This window comes from Adiantum capillus-veneris, chromosome 27 (genome assembly GCF_014529385.1).
Source record: "Adiantum capillus-veneris isolate H3 chromosome 27, ASM1452938v2, whole genome shotgun sequence".
NCBI lineage: Eukaryota > Viridiplantae > Streptophyta > Polypodiopsida > Polypodiales > Pteridaceae > Adiantum > Adiantum capillus-veneris.
Genome location: NC_140957.1, coordinates 91,506,448 through 91,534,078, shown reverse-complemented (window position 1 = coordinate 91,534,078; position 27,631 = coordinate 91,506,448). Strand labels below are relative to the sequence as shown.

General features: G+C 41.3%; 1 protein-coding gene across 1 annotated transcript; it reads right to left on the bottom strand.

The window, feature by feature from the left end:
- Positions 1-11,644: 11,644 nt before the first annotated feature.
- Positions 11,645-14,468, bottom strand: LOC147422393 (hydroxycinnamoyltransferase-like). Its single transcript, XM_086503317.1, has 2 exons — positions 13,931-14,468; positions 11,645-12,689 (listed from the first exon to the last, which is right to left on the bottom strand). Exons 1-2 carry the CDS (start codon positions 14,372-14,374, stop codon positions 11,742-11,744), a joined length of 1,392 nt encoding a protein of 463 aa, XP_086359443.1. The 5' UTR covers positions 14,375-14,468; the 3' UTR covers positions 11,645-11,741.
- Positions 14,469-27,631: the final 13,163 nt, after the last annotated feature.

The window sequence follows — 27,631 nt, the reverse complement described above, 5'->3', positions numbered from 1 at the left end:
AAATCTCTCGGGCGTCGCTATAAGCGTCGCTATTTATGGCTCTGGAGCATCACTATGAGCGTCGCTATAGACTTCTGTGTAAACGTCGCTATAACCATCGCTATAGGCGTCGCTATATGCATCGCTATATAGCAACGCATATAGCGATGCCTATAGCAACGGTTATAGAGACTCTCTCATAGCGACGCTATTAGTGACGGTTTTAGCGACGCCGGAGGTTATAAAAACCCAGTGTATTTTCGTTGCTAACAGCGTCACAAGAGCACACAACCTCTTGTAGTGGAAATTAGATGTGTCTTATTGTTTGCAAATCAAAGTGGACATATAAATAATCATTATAATAATAATTGCATAGAGAGATTCATAGCATTGTTATGGTTATTACGCCATGTATAGATTACATTGCAATGTGTATGGTTGCTCACAATATAGGTGATCGATATGTGGATTGACTAGCGTGCATTGAAAATCTTATATTGTGCATCATGGTTATTTTCATATTGAATGGTTTTTAAATTATAATATATATTGAAAATAAAAAAATGTTTCCAGTTTGTAACATCTTGTTCTTTTCTCTTCAGTTTTAATTTAAAAGCAATGGAGTAAAAAATGTGGGCACAAGTGGTACAAAGAAGCCAAAGAATAAAAAAGCTTGTGGCAAAGAGTGGGATTATTCTCACAACATATGCGGCCGATATATGGAGTGGCAATGTAAATTTTGTCACACAACAAAATCTGGCGGTGCATCACGTATTAGGGATCATTTTCTGGGTAGCACTAAAAACAATTGTAGAAAATGTGAACATTCTCAGGCACCTGCAGTTGCAAAGCATTTGAGAGAAGAGCTCGCCAAAAAGGGTGGCAAGAAACGACACATATATAGCTCTGTGCCTTTGAATCAAGAGTTCGCAGAGCCAAATATTAACTCCACAGATCCTGTAATGACGCCAACTAACCTTGGAGAGAAACCTGCGCAAGGAGAGAAAATTCCAGACATTATTCCTCATGGTAGACAGCAATCATTGGAAGGCTGCTTGGAAGAAAATCGGTGAGTTTGGTCTAGGATTTTCAGCTCCTTATCACACAATAAGAAATTTTTTCTTGGACAAATGTTACATCGAAGTCAAAGAGCGTGTTGGCAAAATAATACTTGGAAATATTTCACTTTCAGGGTGTACGATTGTGAGTGGTGGCTGGTCAAATGTTCAGAGAAGACCGTTGATCAATGTAATGCTGGTTTGTCCAGGGAGAGAAACTTTTATAAAGGCGATTGATAGTTCTGGTGCAATTAAAAGTGGCAAATATATTTATGAGGTTTTGATTGATGTAATTAAAGAAATTGGTGTTGAACATGTCATTCAGATTGTGATGGACAATGCAAAGAATCGTAAAAACACTAGTAAATTAATAAAGAAGTGCTTTCCACGCATTTTTGCCAATGGTTGTAATATGCACAGGTTGAACTTGGTGTTGAAAGATTGTTACACTAGCGAAAAAACCACATGGTTCGCCAAAATAATTGATACAGCACGTCAGGTTGTGAAATTTATCTTGAAACGACAGAGAGTGCTCGATTTATATAGGATGCGCATGTCAGTGATGCTGAAACTTCCTGTTGAAACTCGGTTCTGCACACACTTTTATACCTTGGAATCACTTCTCCGTAATAAATGTGTTTTGATTGACACATTCAGTTGTGCGTCCTTTGATGACTGCCAGGTTGAGCAGAAAGAAACAGTGAAGGATAAAATTACATGTCTATGTGGCAATGTAATTAAGGTTGCTTGGTGGAGGAGTGTAATGGATACATACCGTGTAATGATGCCCGTTATGTTCACGATCCGCAATCTTGATCAAAGGGCGCCAAACTTAGGCAAAGTGTGGATGACATGGTGGTCAGTCCAACAGAGTCTTGAAAATCTTGAAGAGCTGAAAGAGTTTGTAGTAGATAAGGAGTGGCGATTACCATTCTCTGGCAAACAGTGGAAAATTTTGGCTAAGTATTTTCATGCAAGGTGGAAGAGCGCTCATATTCCACTCCATAGCATGGCTTACATGCTCGATCCAGAGTATTGGAATTTAGATCTCATGTAGAGGTGGTAGGCAATTTCTATCAGGTGGTCAACATGTTCTACTCCAACGTTCAGGACCTAACTGATTGCATCAAAGAAATGAGTACATTTAGATTAAAAGAAGGTCCTTTTGCGAATGATTTTTTACAGGTAATGGCAAAAGAGCAACCTGCATGGAAGTGGTGGATGATGAATGGTGGAGAGCATTACTCTATCTTATGTCCTCTTGCAATGAAAGTACTCGCACAATGTGCAGCAAATTCAAGTTCAGAGAGAAATTGGAGTATGTACAAGTATGTTCACAGCACTATTCGCAACAGACTATTAGCAGACAGAGCAGAGAAATTAGTGTATATGTATTGCAACGAAACGATACTGAATCACATCAAAAATACTGGCTATGAGGAGGAAATGCCAACCTGGTTGTATGATTGTCAAAACGAAAATGAAGAAGATTTCAATGTTGGTGTATCTCAATGCACTATAGACGAAATAGAAGAGAATTTGATAATAGATGTGGAGGTTGAATTACAAGGAGAACCACAACACTCACACTTAGAACCAGATAACAACTCAACTGATTCAATATAGCTTGAGAGTAGAATGAGCAAATGTCAAAAGCCATTGTAAAAGACCTTGTATTCAAATGTGTTTTGAGTAATTACAATGCTTCATATTCTCAATAGTACATAGTTTGTCGCGATATTACATAGTTGGTCAATCTCAATTGTGTTGCCCTGAAGCAGCATCTTGCTCATCAAACAGATTTCTAAATATGCTAGGGGTATCTGGGCGTGCTTGCTTGAATTTATATTCGTTTGCCATGCCAAACATAATATACATTCCTTGTGGAATATCCTGTGAACACATTGCGCATCGACAGTTGTTTTTCATCAAACAAATAATACAAACTAAATGATAATAGTGACCACATGTCAATGTATAGTACCCACTCCATCCATCAAAATTCTTGTAGCAAACTCGACATTGGGAAGATGAGGATGCATCTGAAGTAGACGAGGGGACCAACTCCAGATGAAAGACAAGGTGGCTGATGTGTGTCCCTTGTACAGGTGTTGGATTCACTCACTGTGTTAGGGTTTGAACGTCATGACTTAAGCGGTGAATGCTTTTCTCCATCCGGACTTGTGAGGGTTGTGGTGTCTGGGTGGCTATAGAAAGAAGTGTTATTTTTGCATCTTTTTTTGCCAACCGTGTCATGTAAATATCCTTCTCTTTCTTTAACACTAGAATGGTAACAGGACACTTTTATGTCCTTGGACACTTTTGTGTCCTGTTAAGTGACCATTTTGCTTGAATTATTTGAAGAGTATGAAAATGAATTTCTAGGTGCTATATATCCACAAAGTTGCCTTATGAGCTGAAAAAAACATAGCATTTTTTTGTGAGTATCGATCTCACCATTAACCTTACTCTTGCACAACATTTTTAAACCTAAACTGTGTGAAAAAACGGGTCATGTTTTTGGCTCTTTTTTCAATTTTTGGCAACTATACCACTCTAAACTTCATGTTTGTGAGGTTTAGATGGCTAGAGGTTAGGCCTTCATAGTTCTCAACATGTTTTGATGCTTGTAGGGAGAGCTAAGTGTTAAAATTGAAAGTTATGACCAATTTACAAGAATTGCATAATCCTGTTTTTTGGGCAAAATTAGCACTTTTATGATTTTTTTGGTGGCTTTCTTGATATCCAAATTCAATTTTGATTGTGTAAGTGTAATGTATAACATAAAGCTAATCTTCCTTGAGTTTTGGGGGACCTAATATGCTATATAGCATAGTATATGATGATGGTTGAGTTTTTTGATTGCTAAAGAATACGATACATTTTAGAGTAGCAAGTATAACTTTCTCAATATTGCTAGTTTCTTAGGCTAATTGTGTGTATTTTGTAGGTAGTGACCATATCTAATCATAGACTACAAACTTGGCTAGATATTGAGTAGTTTCTATGGGTTTCTAGAGGTCATAATGCTAAACCCAGTTTTTTCATGTTTACTGTATTTAGCACTTTATCATTGCCCCCAAGGTTCCAATTGTAAGAGATCCATTATCCTTTTGACATGCTCCATGGCTCCTTTTGAATCCAGAGGCCCAAAGGGAACTAAGAAAACATGTATATAGTATCTGTATTGAGCGTCACTATAGAAACTTTGATGATAGGTCCGCAGAATGGCAAAAATGCAACTTTTTTGTACCTATTTTTTTTGCCCAAAAAAAATTAGTGAGGTAAAAGCAACCATTTGTTTTGGTCACCAACCCATTGAAGTTAACGGGGCATTTTATCTCATGTCCTACAAAAATCTCCACTCTTATTTATATGCAATCAACCGTAAGAAATTGCTGTTTTGGGAAAAATACACTGGTCCATAAACTTTGGAGGCTTGTAGTGACCAAGGGATGAGAAAAATTACATGTTTCTCATTTTTTCCATATGTAGTAGTTATTGAACTATAAGCTCATGAAAGGATTTTTCAAAATGAGTGGATCTACTATGGTTTTGGAATTTTTGGCCAAAACCTTGAAAGAACACTTTTATGTCCTGTTAGGTTACCATTCTAGTGTTAATTGTAGGTCGGCGCCTTCCACTATCAATGCCAGCTCATCTCGGGTGAAAGTGACACAACTCTCCCTTAAATCATGAGTGGCAACAGTTGTCTCCTTTGATGAGAAGTCTACTGATCGTTGTTGCACAAAGTGAACATATAATATTTTGGCAAAATATAGCGCACAATCTGCATTGTGCAGGGGATGGCCATAAACCTCCAAATAAATTCTCTCAACGTTATCTTTGATACCATCATGCGTGCACTTCCAAACCTTCCACATTCGTTTCTTGATCTCTGCATCCTCACATGGCCATATTGTCTTGATCATGTCCTTTGTCACTTCTTTATTGATCTCTTTCCACTGCATATGGTTTGGATTTCCCCACTTTGAGGGTCGGCGAGCAGTACGCGTCGCTTGTTGTGCCGACATGCCGTGTGCCAGAGACTGCCAAAATACATTCTTTACGAATGGCACGCATAATACATTTCTTTTGATCTCGCGTCATATTTGCACAGGACAATACAAAAACAACATATCAAATACAAATTCATTGTTGTGAATGACACTACCACTCTCACACTATCTCACGTAAACTCTTAACCACCACTTGAAAAATTTAACAAATGTTATGGAAATATTGATAAAAATTTAATATAATCTTCACTTAAAATTGAAATCTGTTACACGTGTAAAAAGCAATTCAAACAAATGGTTTATAAGAACTTAATTTAGATCAAACAATACATGTTAATGGTCTTTAACATTTCAACATATATTGAATTTTGTAACTTATATTTTTCTCCGTGCGCACATACTAATTCAAACGAAGCACACACCGACTTAAAATCTTCAAAACATTTAAAACATTGGAAGTATACAAATTGGATTAGTAAATTGTGTTCACACACTTTTTTACATAGCATTTATGTAAATGTAGCAATCAAAAAACGATGATAATTGATGCTCTTTAAAAAGATATAAAAGAATATTTAACATGCAAATTGTATGTATTTAGATGTTTGCAGAGAATTTATGTAAATGAAGCATTAAAACTAGCGATAATGCTTGAGAGTCCTTTAAAAAGATTAAAAACGAATATTAAACATGCAATTTGTGTGCAAGTATTTTTTTACATGTAATTTATATAAATGGAACATTTAAAATAGCGATGATTGATAAATAAAGTATTCTATATAAATGACACATTTAAAAAAGCTATGATTGATGAATAAAGTATTCTATATAAATGGAACATTTAAAATAGGGATGATTGATGAATAAAGTATTCTATATAAATAGAACATTTAAAATAGCGATGATTGATGAATAAAGTATTCTTTTGAATATGATTAGCTAGTATATAACTTCAAATGGACAGTTAAAAACAACAAAATCAAACAATTCATACATTTTGTATATGAAATACTCTTCACAACCGCGTTATCGACCAAGTATTTCATATACTTAAAACTTAAAAAATTAACTGCACATGCATATACAAATTATATGACGTTCGTACGGCCGGGTTAACGACCTGAACGCCACATTTATGCAAAAACATATGCTTCTAACAAACGACACTCTATTAGCCGCGTTACTGACTGAGTGTCGCCTGAATCTAAGGAAAAACAATGGCCTACATACGAACATCTTTTAGCCGGGTTACCGACTGATGCCCATATGTTTATTGGGAAAGGGGAAGGAAATTTGACTTACCATAAGGGTACTAGATTCGCCGCATTATCGACGTAGTACCCAGACAGTAAGCCAATACTTACCACAAGGACACCATCTTCCCCGCGTCACCGAGGTGATGCCCCCATGATAAGCATTGTCCCGGAGAACAACTTACACACACACTCCCATTGTGTGGTAAGGTACCTTATTACTGCCGCGCACTCGACAAAAGGCACGCTAACACACAACGTACACACACACACACACAACACATACCCGAATTGTGTGGTCAGGTACTCTGTTGTTGCCGTGCACTGCAACGCAGAGCACGCTCCCACACGACCCCCTCTCTCCTCTCTCCTCTCATTGTACCTGCAAAGGTGGTGCAAGATCTCTCTCTCTCTCTCTCTCTCTCTCTCTCTCTCTCTCTCTCTCTCTCTCTCTCTCTCTTTCTCTCTCTCTCTCTGAGGGCAAAAGTAGTAATACACCCAGCGGGCCCGATCGGGCCGCGTATATATAACGCAAATAGCCCGCCGGGCTTTTCTATTTCCCCGGTGGGCCCGTAGGGAAAGTAAAAAACCCCGGCGGGAGTTTTGTGGGTTTGCAAGTCACCCTAAACCGGTTTCTGTGTGATCATGTAAATGTGTCAATAAGACCTTGTGATCACACAAAATTTGACGTAATCACGTAAATATGAAATCCCTGACATTGTCAACTTCCTAGCCCAGTTATCCCGAAGGTGCATTCAAATACTATTGGATGGCCATAGAGGTGGACCAATGAGAATTAAGCTAGAGTAGGTTTAGTTTAATTAGTATTAATAACACTTGATAAAAGAACCAATAGGAAATAAGCTCTCTAGAAGACTATTGGACTGTCTCCTAAGGGATCCAATGAGCATTCAACAGCCCAATGGCTTGCCTGAGTCCTATTGGTCAGGAGACTAAGGGGTCCAATGAGAGATTAGTTGAACTATTTAAATACCTAAAGATCTCACAAAAGGGGAAAGGAGGACACATGTCACAAGGCTATCACTTATGTTTCTTGATTGGCATTGGATAGGCTTTGCAGGGACCAATAGGATGCGAGCATGAGCAAATAGCAAGAGGGGTCGACCAAGAGAGAGAGGGGGCTGATTTTTGCAAGGCATTATCACACACATACTACCACAATCTCATGTGTGGTGAAGAAGACTATCTCCTTCTCAAGATTTAATGGAAAGATCATCATCTACTCCAAGCTTGTGAGAAGGGAGGCCTATACCAGCAACTCTTGGCTTTGTGATGCAAATCCAACCAAGAGCCAAGCTCGAATGCATGCTTATTTCCTCTACCATGCTAATTACTAAGCTATCCTAAGCTATTAAGAGTGATTATGTGAGGAGGCATACTTCTTTCTCGTAAGAATACTCCTTCCTCTCGGTGTACTCTCATACCCCGCTAGCTCTCACCATCTTTGAAGGTGTGTGAGGTCTTGGGTCTGAGACCGTGAGGGAATTGATGTTGTGTTTTCAAGTGTAAGCTTGGTGCTTGAAGCTTCCACCTTCATTGCACCAGCAAGTTATTGAACACAAAGTATTGTATTGTAAATTGTCTCCCTTGATGGGGGAAACCTATAATACAAAGCCTTTTGGAGGAAGGACCGGCTCCATGTGAATCCGGTCATCAAGTGTTGTCAATAGCTTAATTTATCTCTCTTTTTGAAGTATTGTTCATGCCTATCTAACTAGGTGTTATGGTTTTGTTGCTCTCTCCATCCAAGCACTCTTGCTATGCTCATTAGGAATCTATTCTAATGAAATTCTCACTATGTCTATGTTATTTTCCGCTACACACAAGTTACTAGACCATTAAATGTTACACCTCATAGCCAATTTGGTCCATATTATATCCAAAAAATCAAAGAGTCATAAGCTTTTTAGGTTGATTCCCTTCTATGAGAGATATTGCCGTTGAGTATGAGATAAGAATCCACCCTTGATTCTCGCCTCTCTTTCATCATCCTCCTGCTCCGAAACCCTTTCCCTCTCTCCTTCTTGCTTACCTTGAAAGCCTCCTGGCTTCACTTCTTGCTTACCCTCAAAGCCACGACTTATTCCCACTTTGTCTAGTGGATGAGAGAGCTTTTTCTTCTTTTCCCTCCTCTCCTGATTTTCTTTCATGCCATAGACATCCGGAGAGAGAGAGAGAGAGAGAGAGAGAGAGAGAGAGAGAGAGAGAGAGAGAGAGAGTCTCGCTCCTCTTTGTTAGCCTACGAGCTTCAATTCCTCTTTTCCTTGCTCACCCCCATGGGCTTACTTCCTCGCCTCACTAAGCCACGAGCTTCATCATGGGCCTTCCCTATTTCTTCAAGTCCCGATAACCCTCCCTTCACTTCTCATTTTCCCTATTGCATGACCCAAAAGTTGTTCTTCTATATATAGCATCCCCTCCCTAGGAAACGACAACACCGTTGTTGCTAGGATTGTGGGAAACAAGCTTGATGATGTGGCATGTCAGAGTTGGAGGTCCGCAAAAACTCACCAGAGAAAGACCAAAAAGTTGCACCAGGCGCTCTTGAGTGACGTTCTCTTCATGCACGAGCTCGTTCGAGCTCTCTACAATGTGGCACAAGCCCCTTTCTTTCCCACCTCACTGTTCGTCCTTGCTTGCTTCGCCATCCCCTCATTTTCCCCCTCTTTGTACACTAAGCCCCTTAGGTGGCCACACCACCTTGGGCAGCCCTTTAGGCTTTAATTTTGAGCAGCCACACCCCTTGGGTGGCCCTTTAGCCTACATAATACCCCATATTTGGCATACACATCAACCAAGGCACAACACTCAGAACACAAAGCTCGTCAAGAACTTAATGTGCTTTTGCAAAGGCACCTTATTTGACTACATATCAACTAAAGCACTGCTAAAGCATCGTATTAAGCATCCTTATTGGCCAAATCATCATCCAAGCACAACATTTGGCCCAGATCCAATGCCAAGCCATCCATAACTCTCTTATCATTTCTCAATTTGGCATGTTTTTCCATCAATGTACCGCAAGAGATGCCATTTCAGACAAGATACTCATCGAGCACTTATTCTATTGCATTCCAAAACATGGCCATTAGGAAAATTTTGGACTCAAAAATGGGCCTTGTAAGAATTGTTGATGTGGCATAGCTTTCAAAAAGTGGGGATCGGTAAATTTTTTCCAAATAAGATCCAAACTTGTTGGAGGTTGGATATTTAGAATCTACTCTTTAAATGCTATCTATTGATATATAGCATGCATGTATCGGACATTGCCTTCATGTAGATCTAGAAAAAGATGATTTTAGATTACCGTAACGGTAACAAAACCTAGTTGATTGAAAAAAAAATGGCATAACTTTCATAGAAGTCATCCAAAATTTTCGGACCTTGGCTCTTTAGAATCCATTTTTCAAGAACTTTCCAATGATAGGTCATATCATGGGGTTCTAAGCAATATTTAGAGGGGTCTACCGGGTTGCTTTCTTTTGTACACTTTGATGATGTGGCACTCTTAAAAGGCTCAAAAATGAGTTCAAAATTTTCCTAATGTGAAGCTCAAAACTCCCATCTGTGATCACTTCAACCATACTCTTTCTTAGCACTAATCAAGAAAACTTTTGCCCCTTTCAAGCAGCATTTGGCATACATTAATCATAAAATTATCTTGTTATCAAGCCTTGGCCTCTGGTCAACAACTATGTAGACTTGACCTCTAGTCAACAACCTCTGGTCAACAATCAAGCACAATGTACATCCTTATGGTCTTTTTCCCTTCATGGAAGCGGAGCTGCACGACAACGTAAAGACATGTGGCATTTTATGAGACATTGACATGGACAAACAAATTCATGATGAGGACAAACAAGGGCAATGCTTGGGTGCACATCAATCTAGTGCATGTATGATAGTTCAAAGATCATTAGAGTTCTAGAAGATAGATAATAGTAATAAACTTGGTTTAATATTCATGGATTTGTACATTTCTTTGTTGTTGCTATCATAGGTGGTAAGAATCTCACTCATGTTTTTGAGAAATTTTCTACGTGAAATCACTGAATTTCATGTGAAGTCATAACTTTGCCTCCTATATCTTTGCACTTGGTCACCATGAGTGCAAATTACATTGCTTCAAATTAATTTTTTTCTAAAAGACTCAAAAATCTCCACATGGAAAATATGCAAAGTGAATTGTAGCTAAATTCTCTTCAATTTTTGTTACATTTCCCTACAAAAATTGTAGATGGAATTCTGTGCGACTACTCTAAATCTAGGTTGTTTTTGTGAGTGGCCACACACACACACACACACACACACACACAAGAAAACTCCTTCATCTAGTTGATTAGAAATTACAAAAAGATTTTGATCTCATTTTCATTATAGATTATTAAATTCCATAGTATATGTAGCCACAAAGATCAACATCTCTCATGTAGCCAATGGCAATTCTGAGCTGCCCTTATGGCGTGAGCCCACGAGCTACTGGTTGTACAAACAATGACATACATAAGGATACAAAGTGGTGCAAATGTTTTCTTTTTTGAAAAAAAAATTAGATCTCCCCAATTTTGAAAAAATAAAAAGCATGTTAAAACATCTTAGTGCATAAGAGAAGGTGAATTCACTAAATGAGAAGACCTATTGAAAATGAAAAGTCAAAAGACTTTTTGTGTCCATGTAAAGAGATGATAGAGTGCACATTGATACATATATGTTTTTCTTTTGCTTATTTTTCCTTTAACGGTTTTTTTTTTTTTTTCTCTTTGAAGCATCCTTGCATTATATAGGTAGTAAATATATTCCATTAGGTCTCCCCAATCTCAAAAAACATATTAAGTCCATAAGTGAAAGGTGAGTTTAGGAAATGAAAAGACACATGAAAGTGGAAAGTCAACAGACATATGAAGGTGAAAAGTCAAAAGACCCACGAAGATGAAAAGTCAAAAGACGCATGAAGATAAAAAGTCAAAAGATATTTTATGTCCATATAAATAGGTGTTTCTCTTCTTCTTTATGTTTCTTTCAACGTTTTCTTCTCTTCAAAGTGTCCTCTTTCTCTCTGTCTCTCTCTCTCTCTCTCTCTCTCTCTCTCTCACACTCTCACTCACTCTCACACACACACACAATGTTGCATCCGTCGTTTATAGCTAGCCCTATTGCATATTTACGTGCTTCATCATTGTTCATGGATACGGGCTATAGACTAGTGTATCTCTCTTATTGTTGTTGAGGGAATCTTTGAATTAGGAATACCTTTTAATTTTTTTGAAGCCATTAGTAATACCTTATATTGGGAGAGCTATATATTAGAATTTTTTTAAGGAGAACAGTTTGATTGCCATTTTTAATCCATCCAAACATGCGTGTATAGAGTATACTAGCCAATAACTTAACCGATTGGCACAAATTCAATTTCAAATTTGGGTAGAAAAAGGGAAACTTGAATGAAGGGGGTCCTTGGGATAGAGCTGAGGTGAAAAGAAGTTAGCACAGGTAGCCTCTGAGAGCGATGCGATCACATCCATGCTCTTGGGTTGCTTGCCTGGATACCATGTAAACTCTCCCTCTCGCGACAAATGCGGCGGCCTTACCACGTATGGCTCGCCCCACCCAAAATTACTAGCTTCATACACAGGAAATCCACTCGCATTCCTAATTCCCATTAATTTCATCCTTGTCAAAGTAGATTTCCTTAGATCTATCTTCTCTCGTGCTATCAATGATTTCTTGATATAAGCATCATCCCCTCTTTGAATGCTTTGTCTTATCCGCCATGCTATGTCCCCTAAGCTCTCACTCAATAGCTCTTTCACTGTCATAGACATCAAAATCCTTACCACCGCATTGCCAAAAAATGCCGATGTCAATGGCGGGATCATGCGCCTCCGCACATCCACCAACGTTGAAAAGTTAACGCAATCAGCATCATGTAGCTTTTGCGCCAATGTCAGTCTCTTCCATAAGTATGCAGATAGAGCTTGATAGGTGCTCATAATGAAGCCAGACTTTTTTATATCTGCTAGAGTGATCGAGGACAAGCAAGCTTTTTTGAGAGCCTCCAACATCTCCTCATTGAAATGGATGACCTTGTGATGCAGAGACTCTGGTGTGGGGTTTTGATCTCCGGACAGAGAGACCGCAACGTTAAGTGAGGGATCCTCGCAGTGGAGGTTCGGGAAGCTTGTACCCAAATTGAAAACTTCTGGCTTCAAAAGGACCCGCGCATGGAGAGGATATACAGAGAGGGGCTTGTTGCGGCAAGCACGGCCGACTGCTTGGATAAAATTCCACACCGCATGTCCATCAGCCACTGAATGTAAGACGGCAATACCTACTGCGAGGCCGCCTTCGAAGCCAGTTACCTGAGGAGTAGCGTCAGACTTTTGGTCAACATCATAATTCTACAATAATACAGCATGAACAAACATATAAAGAACCAAAATAAGAATACCCTCTTCAAGTTAGATCTAATAAACCAAACCCCCCCCCCCCCCCCCCCCCCTCCTTAACTAATTGACACCTCCCTAGTAGGCGTCACGCGACGGGTGCAATCGGAGCCATCCGATCACCATTTGAATTAGGTGTGAACTAAAAGTAAACTCGAGAGGTATGTGCACCACATCAAATTTGGTGTGAGCTCGGTGTGAACTCAACGTGAATACGGTGTGAACTAAGTGTGAACTGGGGAGGGTCTGCACACCACATCAAATCTGGTGTAAACTCAATGTGAACTAGGTGTAAAATTCTCCGTGACGTCGTGATCTATAAACTTACCACACACACACACCTTTCAATGAATGCGCGATAGCCTAGTGGTTAGAGTCAATTTCGTGGGGAAGAGGGTAGAAGGTTCAAGTCTCGAATCCGAGAAAGTGGCATTCCATAGACAATCCAATGATCACAATTGACCGATGATAGTGAGCCATTGATCCCACCTCCAAAAAGGAGGTGTCAATTAGTAACGAGGTCCCACCCCCCCCCCCCCCCCCCCCCCCCCCCCCCCCCCCCCCCCCCCCCCCCCCCCCCCCCCGCCCCCGCCCCCTCTCCCCCTAGAATCCCAACCCTTTTTACTTTTTGTAGCCTATCAAAATGGTGCTTGTTTCGATGTGCCGTGTGGTTGACGTAACCCCTACCTAAATTAGGTCCCTTAATGTTACCACCAAAGTTTGTGAATGATGGTAGGAAAGCTATGGCCACACACTCCTATTTTTTTGAGCCCTCCTCAAGTACATATACATGCCATCAAGAAGTTTTGGACAAATTCTCATTATAATTCCCACATTCTCACTTATATCGAAACATACCTAGCTAGGTACGATTGATTGGGGGCAAGGGACCGTCGGCCTCGAGGGGGCCGATGGTCCCCTGCTCGAGGCCGACGGTCCCCTGACCCTATTCGTACCTAGCTAGGTATGTGGTGTCTCTTGAGCAAAAGCTCATGATGTTATACATTGTATGAAAAACACACTAAAAAGGCTCCGTTTTCTTACATGAGAAAATTTCCAAATCTTCTTATGCATTAGTAGCTAGAAGTCATAGCACCGTGACAAAGCATTGCAAGCTTGTGATGAGCAGAGCAGATGCAAACAAACAAGCACCATACTTGAAAAGCGGCAAGAGGATCATCGAGGTGGTCGCTGCTCTCGCGATGCGCCATGGGAACAAGCTGTTGAAAGAGCGGTTGAATGACAAAATTATTGCGCTCGAACTCTGCAAACGGGAGGTGGCAACGTGCCTGAATAAGTTGCACACCTTGGTCATTGCAATCGATGGCAAGGCATCCATCCTCGTCCTCCTCCTTCAGAAGGCGTCCGGCGAGGGGGTAGTAGAGGACCAACGTAGACGCAATGGCGTGCCGCAAAGCATCAAAGGCGAAGGAGGGATCGATGTTGTTAGTGCGATAAAAGAGGATGGTGCGGCTGGGGGGTGCCTTGCGAAAGCCTTGATCAATGAGAGACAGGTACATGCGATGACGCGTGGTGGGGTTCAAAGGCGTGACAAGGGAATCGTGGAGCAAGTGAACCATGCTCGTGGGAGTTTGCTCCATCCGCACCTAGATGCACGAGTGTGTGTATGCAGACACACACACAGAGAGAGAGAGAGAGAGAGAGAGAGAGAGAGGGAGAGGGAGGGAGATTGGCATCAATTTTTGGCTTTGTATAATACAACTTACAACAACAAACCTCCTGAGTCCTCACTCCCTCATAAAAGACGAGAGTTAGGTACCCCCACACAAGAGGGGGTATCTCGTAAGAAAAGAGCGATGTGACATGCGATGAAACGTTCATCTCACATGGAAAGGGAGGGGACCTCAACTGTGTGGGGGACCTCTCCCCGCCCCATGGTCACTCCTTAAGGCACCCCTCACATGAGGGAAGCTTAGCCACTTTACCCTCCCCCAAAATGCACATGGGCTAGTGTGAGTAAGTGGACATCATAATCTTACATGGCGTCAACTGATTGGCACGCGTTCGATACTCAAGCAAAGCTATACTTGTTTTGGAGCAGGGCTGTCCGGTTTGCTTCAACTCGCTGCTTTTGCACCGATTCCTACGAACGCCTAACAAAACGCAATCAACGGTCATCGCAAGCGACGATCACAACTACTGATGGGAGATCTCATTGCCGCCCATCTGAGAAACCCCAAGTTGCTCAAATATGCCAAGCATAGCTCGTCGTACGCTCTGCACAATTTGAGTGTCCTTAAGTTGGCGCCTTTACCCTATAATCTCACTGCGTTTGATTAACTCCCAACCCAATTTTCCTTTGCAATCACATGTTTCCCAACCCAATTTTTGTTCACAAGAAAAATCAACTCATTAGATAGTAAAGCATGTAATGATGCTCAAAACGATAATGATGCACGAAACAGGAGTATTGTGTTGCTTTGAGACGTATGCCCTACGTTTGCTTTTGGGATGTCACTATGCTTGCACTGAGCTACTCGTGCCTTTCGTTACTACTGCATCCCTTCTGCATCCAAAACATCAATCTCAAGCCTTTGGTGCAGTTGTGCTGAAGAGAACGAGGGTACAATCTACAGGTTCTTCCTTTTGCACTCGAGCCGCTTCTTCTCGATGTCTTTTCTTTTACGTCAGTGCTTTGTTCACACACTCTCTCTCCATTTTTCTATAGGAGATCCTCTCTCCTCTCTTTTAATCACTTTTGGCCACATTGCATAGCTAACCTTGCTCTTTTCTCCAAATTGATCTTAAACAATCGAGGTAAAAAGAAATGTTTTTGTTTTAAAATGCTCGTATTAATCACAATATGATACAGAGAGCCCTGGCATACCCTTTGCACACGGTCAGCCGGAAAAAGAATACAAGGGAGGGCGGACACCCCCAACGCGCCTAACTTACAAAGCTTGTTTTTTCTTTTTCCTATTACATTGGAGCTTCGACCAACATGCATCCGGAAGCACATTTGAATCAAGAGGATCGTCTTTTTTTGAAAAAGTAACGCATTCTTGGAGTGCCACATTGCTCTTATAACAAAAGCTCTTACCATGCATATGTCATAACAAGGTTGAGATTGTCAATGCGTCTTGAACCCATAGCAAGGTCATGTCTAAAGAATGGGGTTCTGAGATAAGTGTGACCCTCTTGCAGACCATCCTCAGAATAGGTGCGTAGGGACTCAATCACGTGATGTCATCTACTATAAGCACCATCAGAAAAACCTCTAGCTTTGGCTTTTCCACCGGTTGGGCTGAGACCAATAAATATTCTTCATAGTAAGACTTTGTCTCTCTCATCAGAATTGGCCTTCGAGATGTTGCCAACAACTTGTCTCCATTTGCATGCATCCCACTTCTTGGCCTAGATCTTATTGAGGTGCTCAATCCGCTCCTCTGAATAGCAGAGCTCTTCATAGATTTCTTTCGTCTTCGGCGAGCAAATTAATGGCCTTTTAGCAGGCCACTTCCAAGATTTCCAATCAAGCGGCATGGAGCAAGGGGCAATATCAAGGTAGAGATTTTTTCGAGGAGCCTTTCGATAAGGACCTCCTCTTGGAACGAGAGATTACCGCATAGTTTCAGGTACTTCAAGGGATGCCAACCTGCTCTTTGATAATTCCAGAGAGAATCTAAGGTGTCAAAACCCATATTGTTAAGATTCCTGGCTATCTCAATCCAATGGTCATTAAGGACCAGGCCTTCCACTATGGTGCGGAGACCAATGACTTGCCGTGCCTTTCCAGTACCTAATCTCTTCCTTCCGCTTGAGAACCTCGATGGATTTACATCATTTTTCAATAAACTTTCCAGTAAATCCACTTACTTGCGCCTTCACAATGGAGGGGGAAAGAAGCCTGTTTTGGAAGTGAAGGTTTGACCAAAGAAATCCATAAGAAAAGAAGAGGTCGCATCACCATCAGCTTGACTATGCAAGCCCCGCACCCGCATGGCACCTCTATGCATAACTCTGTGTGTGTGTAGTTGTTTTACTTAAATACATAAGCACAAAAGAACCATACAGTTTAAAAGACAACTGGCTTTAGACAAGTGACTAGGGGTAGCACAAAAACGAGGCTTTCTAATCAGCAAGCAAAGAAAATCGAGTAAAGCCAATTTCCGAGCAAATATGAGCAACACCCTTGACAAATTCATGAGAGCACAAGGTATATTGAAGAAACGTGTGGTTGTCCTCCTCTAATATCTCCATAGCATTCACTAATATTGGTCTAGATCTTCGAACATGATCAAGAGTATAAACATGCTCTCCTATATTATTTTTTCTACTCTCAAGCTTAACATGATCTTCGTCATGAATGTCAACCGATTCTTAATAGTGTCAACTTTGATCTCATGCACGTGACTATGAAGGTAGTCGCCTTTTGGCCAAGAGTAAGAAAACAAAAGCATCACGATCACTAGATGTAGACCGCTAGGTTGGCGAGGGAGGAATGAATGGAGTTGGAGAGGGTGTTGGTGGAAAGCGAGAGGATAGTGATGGTGCAGGGGATGTTTCGAAGGAGGTGAAAGAGGTTAGCAACGGAGGTGGAGATATTGGATCAGAGGTTACAGACGACGTGGAGTTGGAGATGGTGTTAGAAAGGCTACCAAGTAGCTGGATCAATATCTGAGGTTGAGGTGACACACACCGTCCATCTATTATCGATGGCTAGAACTCAACATCTATAGTCCGTAGCGTTGCTCTTGTAGCTGTACCATGGGAAAATAGAGCAACTATTTTAGCAACAATATGGGAAAATGAGGAAAGGGCCACTTGCAAGTTGGTAGGCTCCATGGCCATGGATTACTTCAACTTGTGAGTATTTATCGAAGCTAATGTAGGAAAACTTACATTACATGTTAAAGATCAACGAGCATTGCCAATTTTGATTAATAATCTCACCTTCTATACTCTATACTCTTTATAATGCAGCTTAAAATTTTCGAGGAAAGAGAGGGCATCCACATGTCACTCCTTGGTTCATTTCAAAAAACACCTTACAAAACATATAATCTAAAATGCAAAAGTAAAGGGTAAGATTGTAAGAAATGACAACCTATAGAATGTAAGAATGGAGAAGCCTTTTTCAAATGTAAAGTCAAAAGACTTTCTATTCTACATAAAATAAATGTTGAAGTTTGATTGTACATAACAAAAAGGGATAACTTTAGTGGAGGTTTTGTTACTTAATGTGAATTTACTTTTTGAAGATATAATAAAAAAGAAAAATTTTAGTGATTTTTTTTGTTTAATGAAAATGTAATTTTTGAAGATAGATTTGGCTTTATCTTTTCAAGGGTCTTTTTTCAAGACCAATATTGATATGTTTTTAAAAAATTTGGAAGCATGTATTTCTTTGAAGAGCTTGAGAAAAAGAAAAAGCCTCGCCTAATGTCGACTTACGCTGTCTCGCTTTGAGGACATGCATGACATGAAAATACAGGGGTCGTTATGTGTGTGTGTGTGTGTGTGAGAGAGAGAGAGAGAGAGAGAGAGAGAGAGAGAGAGAGACCACCGCATTGCTTGTGTGTGTGTTTGTGTGTGTGTGTGTGTGTGTGTGAGAGAGAGAGAGAGAGAGAGAGAGAGAGAGAGAGAGAGAGAGACCATCACATTGCCTGTGTGTATACACATGTACATTTATGAGGGGGAGAGAGAGAAAGAAATATTTTATCGTTGAGCTCACCCACTTTTCAAATTTTTAAGATATTATTTTTTGGCATTAGTGTATTTTTAAAGGATAGCTAAAGTTTTTCACCCATAGAAAATGGATTAAATGTCCGACAAAGACCAACCCTCACATTAACATTCCAAATCGGTAGAGAGATTTCCCTGATGGACCTTTTACCAATTCTTGGATATTTTGTTGTTTTTATTTTTAAGAGTTAACATGTGGACCATGCTTAAAAATCTATAAATTCCTTAAATTTTGGCAAGCAAGGATGCGAATCTAAAATCAACGAGAGAGAACACCCCAAATGGGTAGAGAGATTTCCCAGTGATGGACCTTTTACCAATTCTTGGATATTTTGTTCTTTTTATTTTTTAAGAGTTAACACGTGGACCATCCTTTAAAATCTATAAATTCCTTAAATTTTGGTAGGCAAGGGTGCCAATCTAAAATCAGAGAGAGAGAGAGAGAGAGAGAGAGAGGACAATTTTTAAGTGCCGTATTTAATGTGTTGAAATGCAAAGTCCAATAAATGACGTAGGAGGAGAGATAAAGATAGAAAAAAATGTTCGCGTGTAGGAACAATCTAAAGTGACTTTAAAAGTTACAAAACAAGTCTTCAACAAAAGTGAATATCTATAGGAGGAGAGAGAGAGAGAGAGAGGGAGAGAGGGAGAGCGAAGAAGAAGAAAAATTTTAATGCCATCGGAACAATCCTAAAAGATATATCTCACAACATGAGTAAAAATAAAGTTATTTTTGTTTCATCTTCTCTCTCTCTCTCTCTCTCTCTCTCTCTCTCTCACACACACACACACACACACACACACACACACAAGTACACAGGGTTATACCAGTTGGCGAGCGAGTATTTCCAAGAAACAAAATAAACGAGCGAGTCTCTTTTGGGTTTGTCTTTCCCAAATGTATAGCCTACAGTAGTCACTACCGCCGAAGTGTTTGTTTAAAGGACATCCTCTTCCCTGTCCATATGAAAGTGACTGCCATCGACGTCATCTTAAATAGCCCCCCACCTCAGATGCAATATGAAATGGAACTAACTCCATGGTGGCTTCCTACCTAACTAAGTTAGGAGCTACATCATTCATTGACCCTAACCCAAGACCTGGACTCTTGCTCTCATCACCATGAAAATCAATGGCATAGTAGTCCTCCCTGCCTGACACACTGAACTCACTTGGTCACTACAAAGTCGATTGTGAGCAACGAGGCTTGATCTCCAGCTTCTTCTTCAACAGCTTTTCCCAATTGCAAGATTATGTTTAGTTTTCAAACAAAGTGAGAACATTTCATTAAACATAGGACAATGATTGGTTCATTTTGTGTCTATCTAAAATTAATTATAAGAAAATTAAGTAAACTTAGTATGGATGACCTGAATTCAAACAAAGACAAGATCTCTTTACAATCAATTTCATAATACAATACTCTCTAGTCATGTAATTTTGCATCTGCATAATGAATTAGTGAGAGAGGAGAAAAAGACCCCCCTCCTGACATGCCATCAGTACCCAAAAGACGATTGAAATCTCTCCAAGGTATTGCAAAACAGCTTTGACCACCATTTGAGCATCGATGGCACGTTGGGAGGGTTTAGGGTTTCACCCTTTTCACTTGATATCATGGCGACAAAAGAGTATCACTAACAAGGCTGTCACTAACTTGCCAATGGTGACACTCCCTTAGAGAGAGAGAGAGAGAGAGAGAGAGAGAGAGAGAGAGAGAGAGAGAGCACTGTAATAACATACCTTGCACTCCTCTTGCTCGAGCCTACCGTCAACCGCGGAATTTTTTTTCTTATGCAAGTGCTATTTTTATTACAAGCATGGATCCAAAGGAATGCTGAAGAGAAGCATCTCAAAATAGCTTTGAAGAGCCTAAAAATTATGTAAACATTTCATTTTATGGACTTAGCTTTGAAAAGCCTAAAAATTGTGTACAACATTTCATTTTATAGGCTGTATCAGTCCCTCCAAGCAAGCAGGCTGTGCCATTAATGCAAGAACAAAAATTATTTAAAAAATACTTATACAACCAGTCTGCGTCGGCACGTTCAATAGGCCTTTGAGGTTGCCTTTTCCATTCAATGGCACACTATCAAATTAGGCACTTTTGGAAATTTTTGCAATGCGAAGAACACTATCTCTTCAACAACATAATTCTTGTCCTCCTTTGGCACCACCGTAGGATGAGATATGTCAAGATGATGGCCGTGCTGGTGAACAAGACTGCTATCGGCACAGTCTTCAGGTTAATTTGTGGCCGTCCCACATGGATGGCCTCCTTTTTTAGCATGAAAATGAGAAAATTTTCCAATCATCCTATGAAACGCTTCACTGCACATCTCATTGTTCAGAATTTTGGCTTGCAGTCTTGGACTCACAGGTTGTGAATCCAAAAGGCTCCTGCTTTATACAGCACTACCCAAGGATTTGTCTTTGATGTGGCGAGAGGGTGTAGAACAAAATGGTGGGAGGAGTGGAGGGCTAGGAGGAGGAAGGGTAGAAAATGACAAAAAATAGTGAATTTCCAAAGATGCATCCAGCAACAGCACAAGGTGTTGATGTTAAGGAGAATTCTGACGGTGATGGTGTGGTGTTCTCATAGAGGTGAGAGAGTTAGAAGTCTCTGCCATGGTGTGCTCAGATAAGAAGCAAGAGAATTTCATCTAGCATGGGACCCAGCTTATTCACCAGCTTTAATCTGAATGCCCAAATCATCTCAGCACCAATATTGATCTGAATGCACAAATCATCTCAGCTTTAATCTGAATGCCCAAATCATCTCAGCACCAATATTGAGACCGCCGTCCCAGATCATCGCAACTCAGATAATTAGTTGTGCTCATCCCCTCTGTACTCTATGAAGCTCCCTCACAACCAGAGGTGCTAGCACAGAAGGCCTTGCAAGCTAGACTTCAAAATTGTAGGCGCTCTCCAGCTATGCTTAGCACAGAATTCCACTCTCCATTTAGACTTCTCCGCGTGCCACTCCCTTTTAAAACCTTCCGAAACCAGTCCACGCCTGTGCGGACTGGTTTGAGCAGGTTTTGTTGTTGCAATGAGACAATAGGCTTTTGTGGCTTGTGACGCACCTAAAGGGAATCTACTGGCGGAGTGCCATGCCTGCTTGAGTGACAGCGGGGACAACTTGTAGTAGCGAGCGACAACTACCGACAACAGCCTTGCAAGCTAGACTTCACTGTAGGCCGCTCTCGAGCTATGCTTAGCACAGAATTCCGCTCTCCATTTAGGCTTCTCCGTAGGCCGCTCCCTTTTGAAACCTGCCAAAACCAGTCCGCGTCGGCGCGGACTGGTTCGAGCACATTTTGCTATTGCAATGATACAGTAGGCTTTTGTGGCTTGCGGCGCACCTAAAGGGAATTCACTTGAGGAGTGCCATGCCTGTGTGTGTGACAGCAGGGACAACTTGCAGTAGCGACGACTACTGACAACGGCTCTTGCGAGAGCTAGTTTGCAGGTGGCGATAGAATGAACAGAAAAAAGAATTATTATTTTTTCAAAACCACTAGTCTGCAGGTGGCAAAAGTTTAATGATAATTTAAAAAAAGGCCCTTCTGCCATAGGTGCCGAGCCCGCTGGTTTGCTCCTACAAACAGTCCGCGCCGGCGCGGACTGGTTGTGGCCGCAAATGGGCCTAGGGTGTTGTGGCTAGTGGCACATTTGAAGGGCGTTCGATGGCAAGCCATTATAGATGTGTGTAGGCGACGGCTTGGGATAGCAAAGCTATGGACGCCCCTCCAAAATAAGCTATGAAGCTATTTTTTTAAAATCACTAGTTTGCGGATGGTGACAGTTTGAGGATAATAACAAAAAAAAACCCTTCCGTCATAGGCGCCGATTCCACGGTAGCCTACTGCTTTGCTCCTACAAACAATTTGCGCCGGTGCAAACTGGTTGTGTTCGCAAACTAGTAGGGTGTTGTGGCTAGTGGCACACTTGGAGGGCATTGAATGGCGGACCACCATACATGCATGTAGGCAATGGCTAAAGATAATAGAGTTGTGGACGCCCCTCCAAATTGAGCTATGAAGCTATGCTAGAGCAACGGTGTCAACCGTCTGCAGAAATCACAAAAGCATTCAAAACTTGTACAATAGTAGGCATGGAGGCCGTGTATGGTCCAACAACCTCTAATGAGTTCATATTGAGCAGTTGCGGCAACTCGAATGTTTAGGTGAGTTTGTTGTGGACTCTGGAAAGTGTCTAGCCCATGACAAAGACATACAACATAAGCATGAAAGTTGTTGTAGTGATGGCAGAGGCTAAACAACTAGCGGATGTGGATTGGGCCGAGCTCCTTATTAATATTGGTTAGCTGCTACAGCTGGATGTAGACTCGGTGGTGACCACACTGAATGGCAATCTATCTCTGAATACCAAAGCCGGCTAGATTGTGTGGTAAAATTTTCCCAACAATCCGATGGTGCCTATCTAGTCAACTTTTTCATGCCTTCCCATGTTGAAATCCTGGCTCTATTATTGAGGGGAATTGCAAAAGGAGGCAAGCAAACGCTTCGGCGGTAGTGACTACTGTAGGCTATACATTTGGGAATTTCCATAAATTATAGGAATATTTGTGTTTTGGTAAAGTTCCCTATGAAATAAGACTCTCTCTCTCTCTCTCTCTCTCTCTCTCTCTCTCTCTCTCTCTGCCCATTGGCAAGTTACTGATGGCCTTGTTGTTGTTGTTACTATATAATATGGTGGCACTACATATAAGCATTTAATGCGTCTGGTGTTATGCATTGACTAAGAAATGTTTTTTTAATTTCTTATAGCTCGGTGGAGACCTTATAGACTTGTTTTTGTTTCAGTGAGCTTCATAATGCCACAATAAATACATTTGATCTCCATACTTTAATGAGAGTAAGGAGCATAGCATAAATGTTTATTTTAGGGGGATGAGAAGATCACCCATTTCTCAAGTACTTGGTTCTAAAATGTGAATTTCTAACAACAAAGCATTGATTTATGGTGGTGGTAATTAAAACATGCCTAGCATAACTATTTTAATCAAACATTATTACACTCTTTCTAATTTTTTCTCAAATTCGCTCGAAATTTTTCTATGCTCGGTTTCTTTAGCTCGGTGATTAGAATTCCCCAGTACACACATGTCTTGATAAAAGGAGAATTTGAAATGTTGTAGGAACATCCAATGAGATCTCAAAGATCTATCCAACCGAAGTTAGAGAGAGAGAGAGAGAGAGAGAGAGAGAGAGAGAGAGAGAGAGAGAGAGAGAGAGAGGCAAACCAATCATAGCCATCTATACTTTTCTTTTCAAAAACATGAGAAAAAATAGTTTGCTTCTCCTTCTTAAATGTCCACTTGGGATCGTCACTTCAACTGGAGGGTTTGGGGGGGGGGGGGGGGGGGGGGGGGGGGGGGGTTGGGAGCATAGAAACTTTGAATGTCATAGTTTTCGTATTGGAACAATAGCAAGATGCCTCAAGACCTATGTGACAAACCTTTCCTTCAAGCATATATATATATGTGTGTGTGTGCGCACGTGCACGTTTTGTGTACATATAGACATAATTGGAACATATCAAGATGCCTCAAGACCTATGTGACAAATTTTTGCTTCAAGCATATATATATATATATACACACACACACACACACACACACACACACACACACACACACACACACACATATATATATGTGTGTGTGTGTGTGTGTGTGTGTGTGTGTGTGTGTACTTTGTGGACATATAGATATATATGTATACATACATCCATACATACATACAAGGATAGAAGCAAGTAAGAGAGTGGAGCAGAGACATTGCATCCAATTGCATTCCTATAATATATATATGTGTGTTGTGTGTGTGTATATATATATGTATGTATATATATGTATATATATCTTTTTATGTATGTATATATATATGTATAGATACATCCATATATACGTACAAGGATAGAAGCAAGTAAGAGAGTGGAGCAGAGACATTGCATCCAATTGCGTTCCTATCATTGAAACCAATTCTAGAACCCACTCCATTTATTAAAAAAAGTTTTATTATTACATTGACTTCTCTTAGCTTTCATCTCTTCACACCATGCTAACTTATCTAATCTCTATATTCAAGCTTGGTAGCATTGCTAGACCAAGGTAGACCAAAAGGAGGAATCTCTCTCTCTCTCTCTCTCTCTCTCTCTCTCTTGATACACACACACACACCCCTCCCCCAATAGAATTAGAGCACTCCTCAGTTTGTTGAACAAGGGCTAGAACCTTATGAAAAATAATGTCTATGAGAAGCTTCCAATCTTGGTATCAAAGAATGCTTTACAGCATCTATTCAGAGGTCATGTCATGCATCACTTTTATCAATGTGATAGACTCTACGTGTAAGAAGAGAGTATTGATAGTGTTCCACTTGGAGGAGAAGATAGCCCTATGAGAATAGAGGCATTGTTTCCTTGGCCGCAGCAATGCGCGGGTCACATACTGGTTTTCTTTAAAAGCCTTTGCTTTGGTTCAATATTAGGGAGCTTGACATCATGGCAGCCAGCTAGTAGCCGGGGTCTCGAGTCACACATAAGAGGTTACAATTGGTTGACCAAAAATCCAGTCAATGCGTACTAGTGTCCGAGCCCTGCATCGATGCTGCAGTAGAATGCACCTACTTACTTGCAAAGTGCGAGGAGATGATCATAGCTTTAAGCCGTATGGTGGCGCCCCCAAAAACTGTGTGATCAGCTGAGCCGGTCACCTCTACCGACACGTGGGAAACCAACCCTATAAGCTTTGTGATCAATTGTAGTAGTAATGCTAACAGAGCAGCACGTCAACCTGCTAGCAAAAGCAATTACATAGTTATTCGCTCCTCCAGATGTATAGATACCTTTCTGTTGGGTGTGCACGTCGATGGGGTGGCTATTGTTGTGCCTTTTGAAATTCCAACCAACTGCAAAATGCCCTGCAAAATCCGCTCCTACAATATTACCTACTTCCATAAGTATTATTGCATGGGAGCTCGAAGCAATCTCTGGATCAAAAATTAACAATCTGAAGAGGAGGTGGAGTCGTGAGGTGATAGCAGAGCACGAGGGGCTGCACATGAATGGCCACATCAAGAGAGGAAGGCTTGGTGGAGGTTGAGGATCAGTTTACCTGCAAAAGATTAGAGGGAGAGAGGATAAAGTTGAAGAAGGAGAGATTGGGATAAGGGCCTGTGGGCAAGCATTGAGTTGGTGAAGAATGTTAAGGATCTAGAGAACATGTGATTCAAAAGAAGGGGAGAGAGAGAGAGAGAGAGAGAGAGAGAGAGAGAGAGAGAGAGAGAGAGAGAGAGAGAGAGAGAGAGAGAGAGAGAGAGAGAGAGAGAGAGAGAGAGAGAGAGTGGAGAAGGCTTCAAGCTGCCTAGGAGAAAGAGCACATGAAGAAGCTGGGAAGGAAGGTCCTGGGTGGGGATCTACTTGTGCTCATATGTTGTGGAATACCAGGCCTACAGCTTTGCTAATTATCAAGCTCTTGTGCTTCTTCAAGCTGAATACTCTCTTGCACTTCTTCAAGCTCTCTACTTTTTTAGTCGGAAAGGTGGAATAAGTAGTTGCTTTCCAGCTGCCTAGTTTCGCAGCCACCGGTTTGATCTCTAGCCACAACACGTTTTGCCACCGCCACCATCTTCCAGCCACAAGGTTTCGCCTCAAGCCGCCAAAAATAGCCTCTGTCTCAGCTCGGCCAGCTATTGTGAAAGCTGGCAAAACCAGTCCGCGCCGGCATGGACAGGTTCCAGGAACGTTTATAAACAATGCTAATTGAGTTTCAATAAACAATACCGCTGGTTGCGGATCTCTAGCCAACATGTTTTGCCACTGCCACCATCCTCCAGCCACTCAGTTTCGTCGCAAGCCGCTAGAATTAGCCTTTGTCTCATCTCGGCCAGCTCTTGTGGAAGCTGTCAAAACCAGTCCGCGCTGGTGCAGACTGGTTCCAGCAAAGTTTATAAACAATCCTAATTGATTTTCAACCTCTTTAACACACTATATATTAAAAAACCTCGCCCCGCCCAATATATACCCCAACACAGCCTCCGCTACGGCCATGCGGCCTCCTCTGCATGACTTGCCATCGCGCAGAGATGCCTCGCCTTGTTCTAGATGAGAAATAGAGAGAGGTATCTCCTCTCCTTGCTACATCCAGCACGGGTGTATTGCTAGGGATGACACATTAACAACAACAGGGATAACTGTAAAGAATATGCATTGTGTGTGTGAGAGAGAGAGAGAGAGAGAGAGTAAGAAAGAGAATCTCGATAGATTGTACATGTTATTTTGCATAATCTCATACCAGTTTGTTGAATTGTTTTAAACAAATCATTTTTTTCCCCTAGAGTTTGCCCCCGTCTGAGCTCAACTTGTAAGCTGTCGAAACTAGTCCATGCCAGTGTAGACAGGTTAGAGCACCGTCTGCAAAGTGTAGTCATGCATGCGGCCTAGGGATAACCCTGCTAGGGTCCAGGGCATAGAGAGGAATGAAAAACATTTGGAGCCTGTTGTAAGCTATTAAAACTAGTCCGCACGAGTGCGGACAGGTTAGAGTAGTGTCTGCAAACTCTAACCTTGCATGTGGCACCCGACTAGGGCCCATAGCATAGAGAGGATTGCCAAACATAGAGAGTAGCGTTCCTAAACTATAACCGTGCATGTGGCACCGGGCTAGGGCCCATAGCATAGAGAGGAATGCCAAACATTTAGAGACTTTTGACAGTTTGTGGGTGCATACGTGTGTGTGTGTGTGTGTGTGTGTGTGTGTGTGTGTGAGAGAGAGAGAGAGAGAGAGAGAGAGAGAGAGAGAGAGAGAGAGAGAGCAACTTTCGATCTTGCAACTTTCAGAAGTGAAGCAATCAGCATCTAGCACCCCCATTGGACTCTATGGTGTTGATGACTTCCATAGTGCGACTTTGTGAGCAAGCGGAGACCAAAAGGGATGTTGTCCTCACAACATCTCATCCATGAGGCGTGTCCACTCCATCTCCTCTCTCTGGCACAATAAGTGAAGCATTTGGTGAAGAATGACCAGAATTTTCAACAAAAAATAAGAAGAGACATCAATTTCAAGTTTGGCGGTTGAGGTTTGAGGAAACATAGAGAAAAATATGAGGCCTTGAGCCATC

Coding starts and splice junctions, on each gene's coding strand:
- LOC147422393 (XM_086503317.1), bottom strand. CDS start 14,374: ATGGAGCAAACTCCCACGAGCATGGTTCACTTGCTCCACGATTCCCTT. Junction 12,690..13,930: donor ATCCTCTTGCCGCTTTTCAA/GTATGGTGCTTG, acceptor GCTACTCCTCAG/GTAACTGGCTTCGAAGGCGG.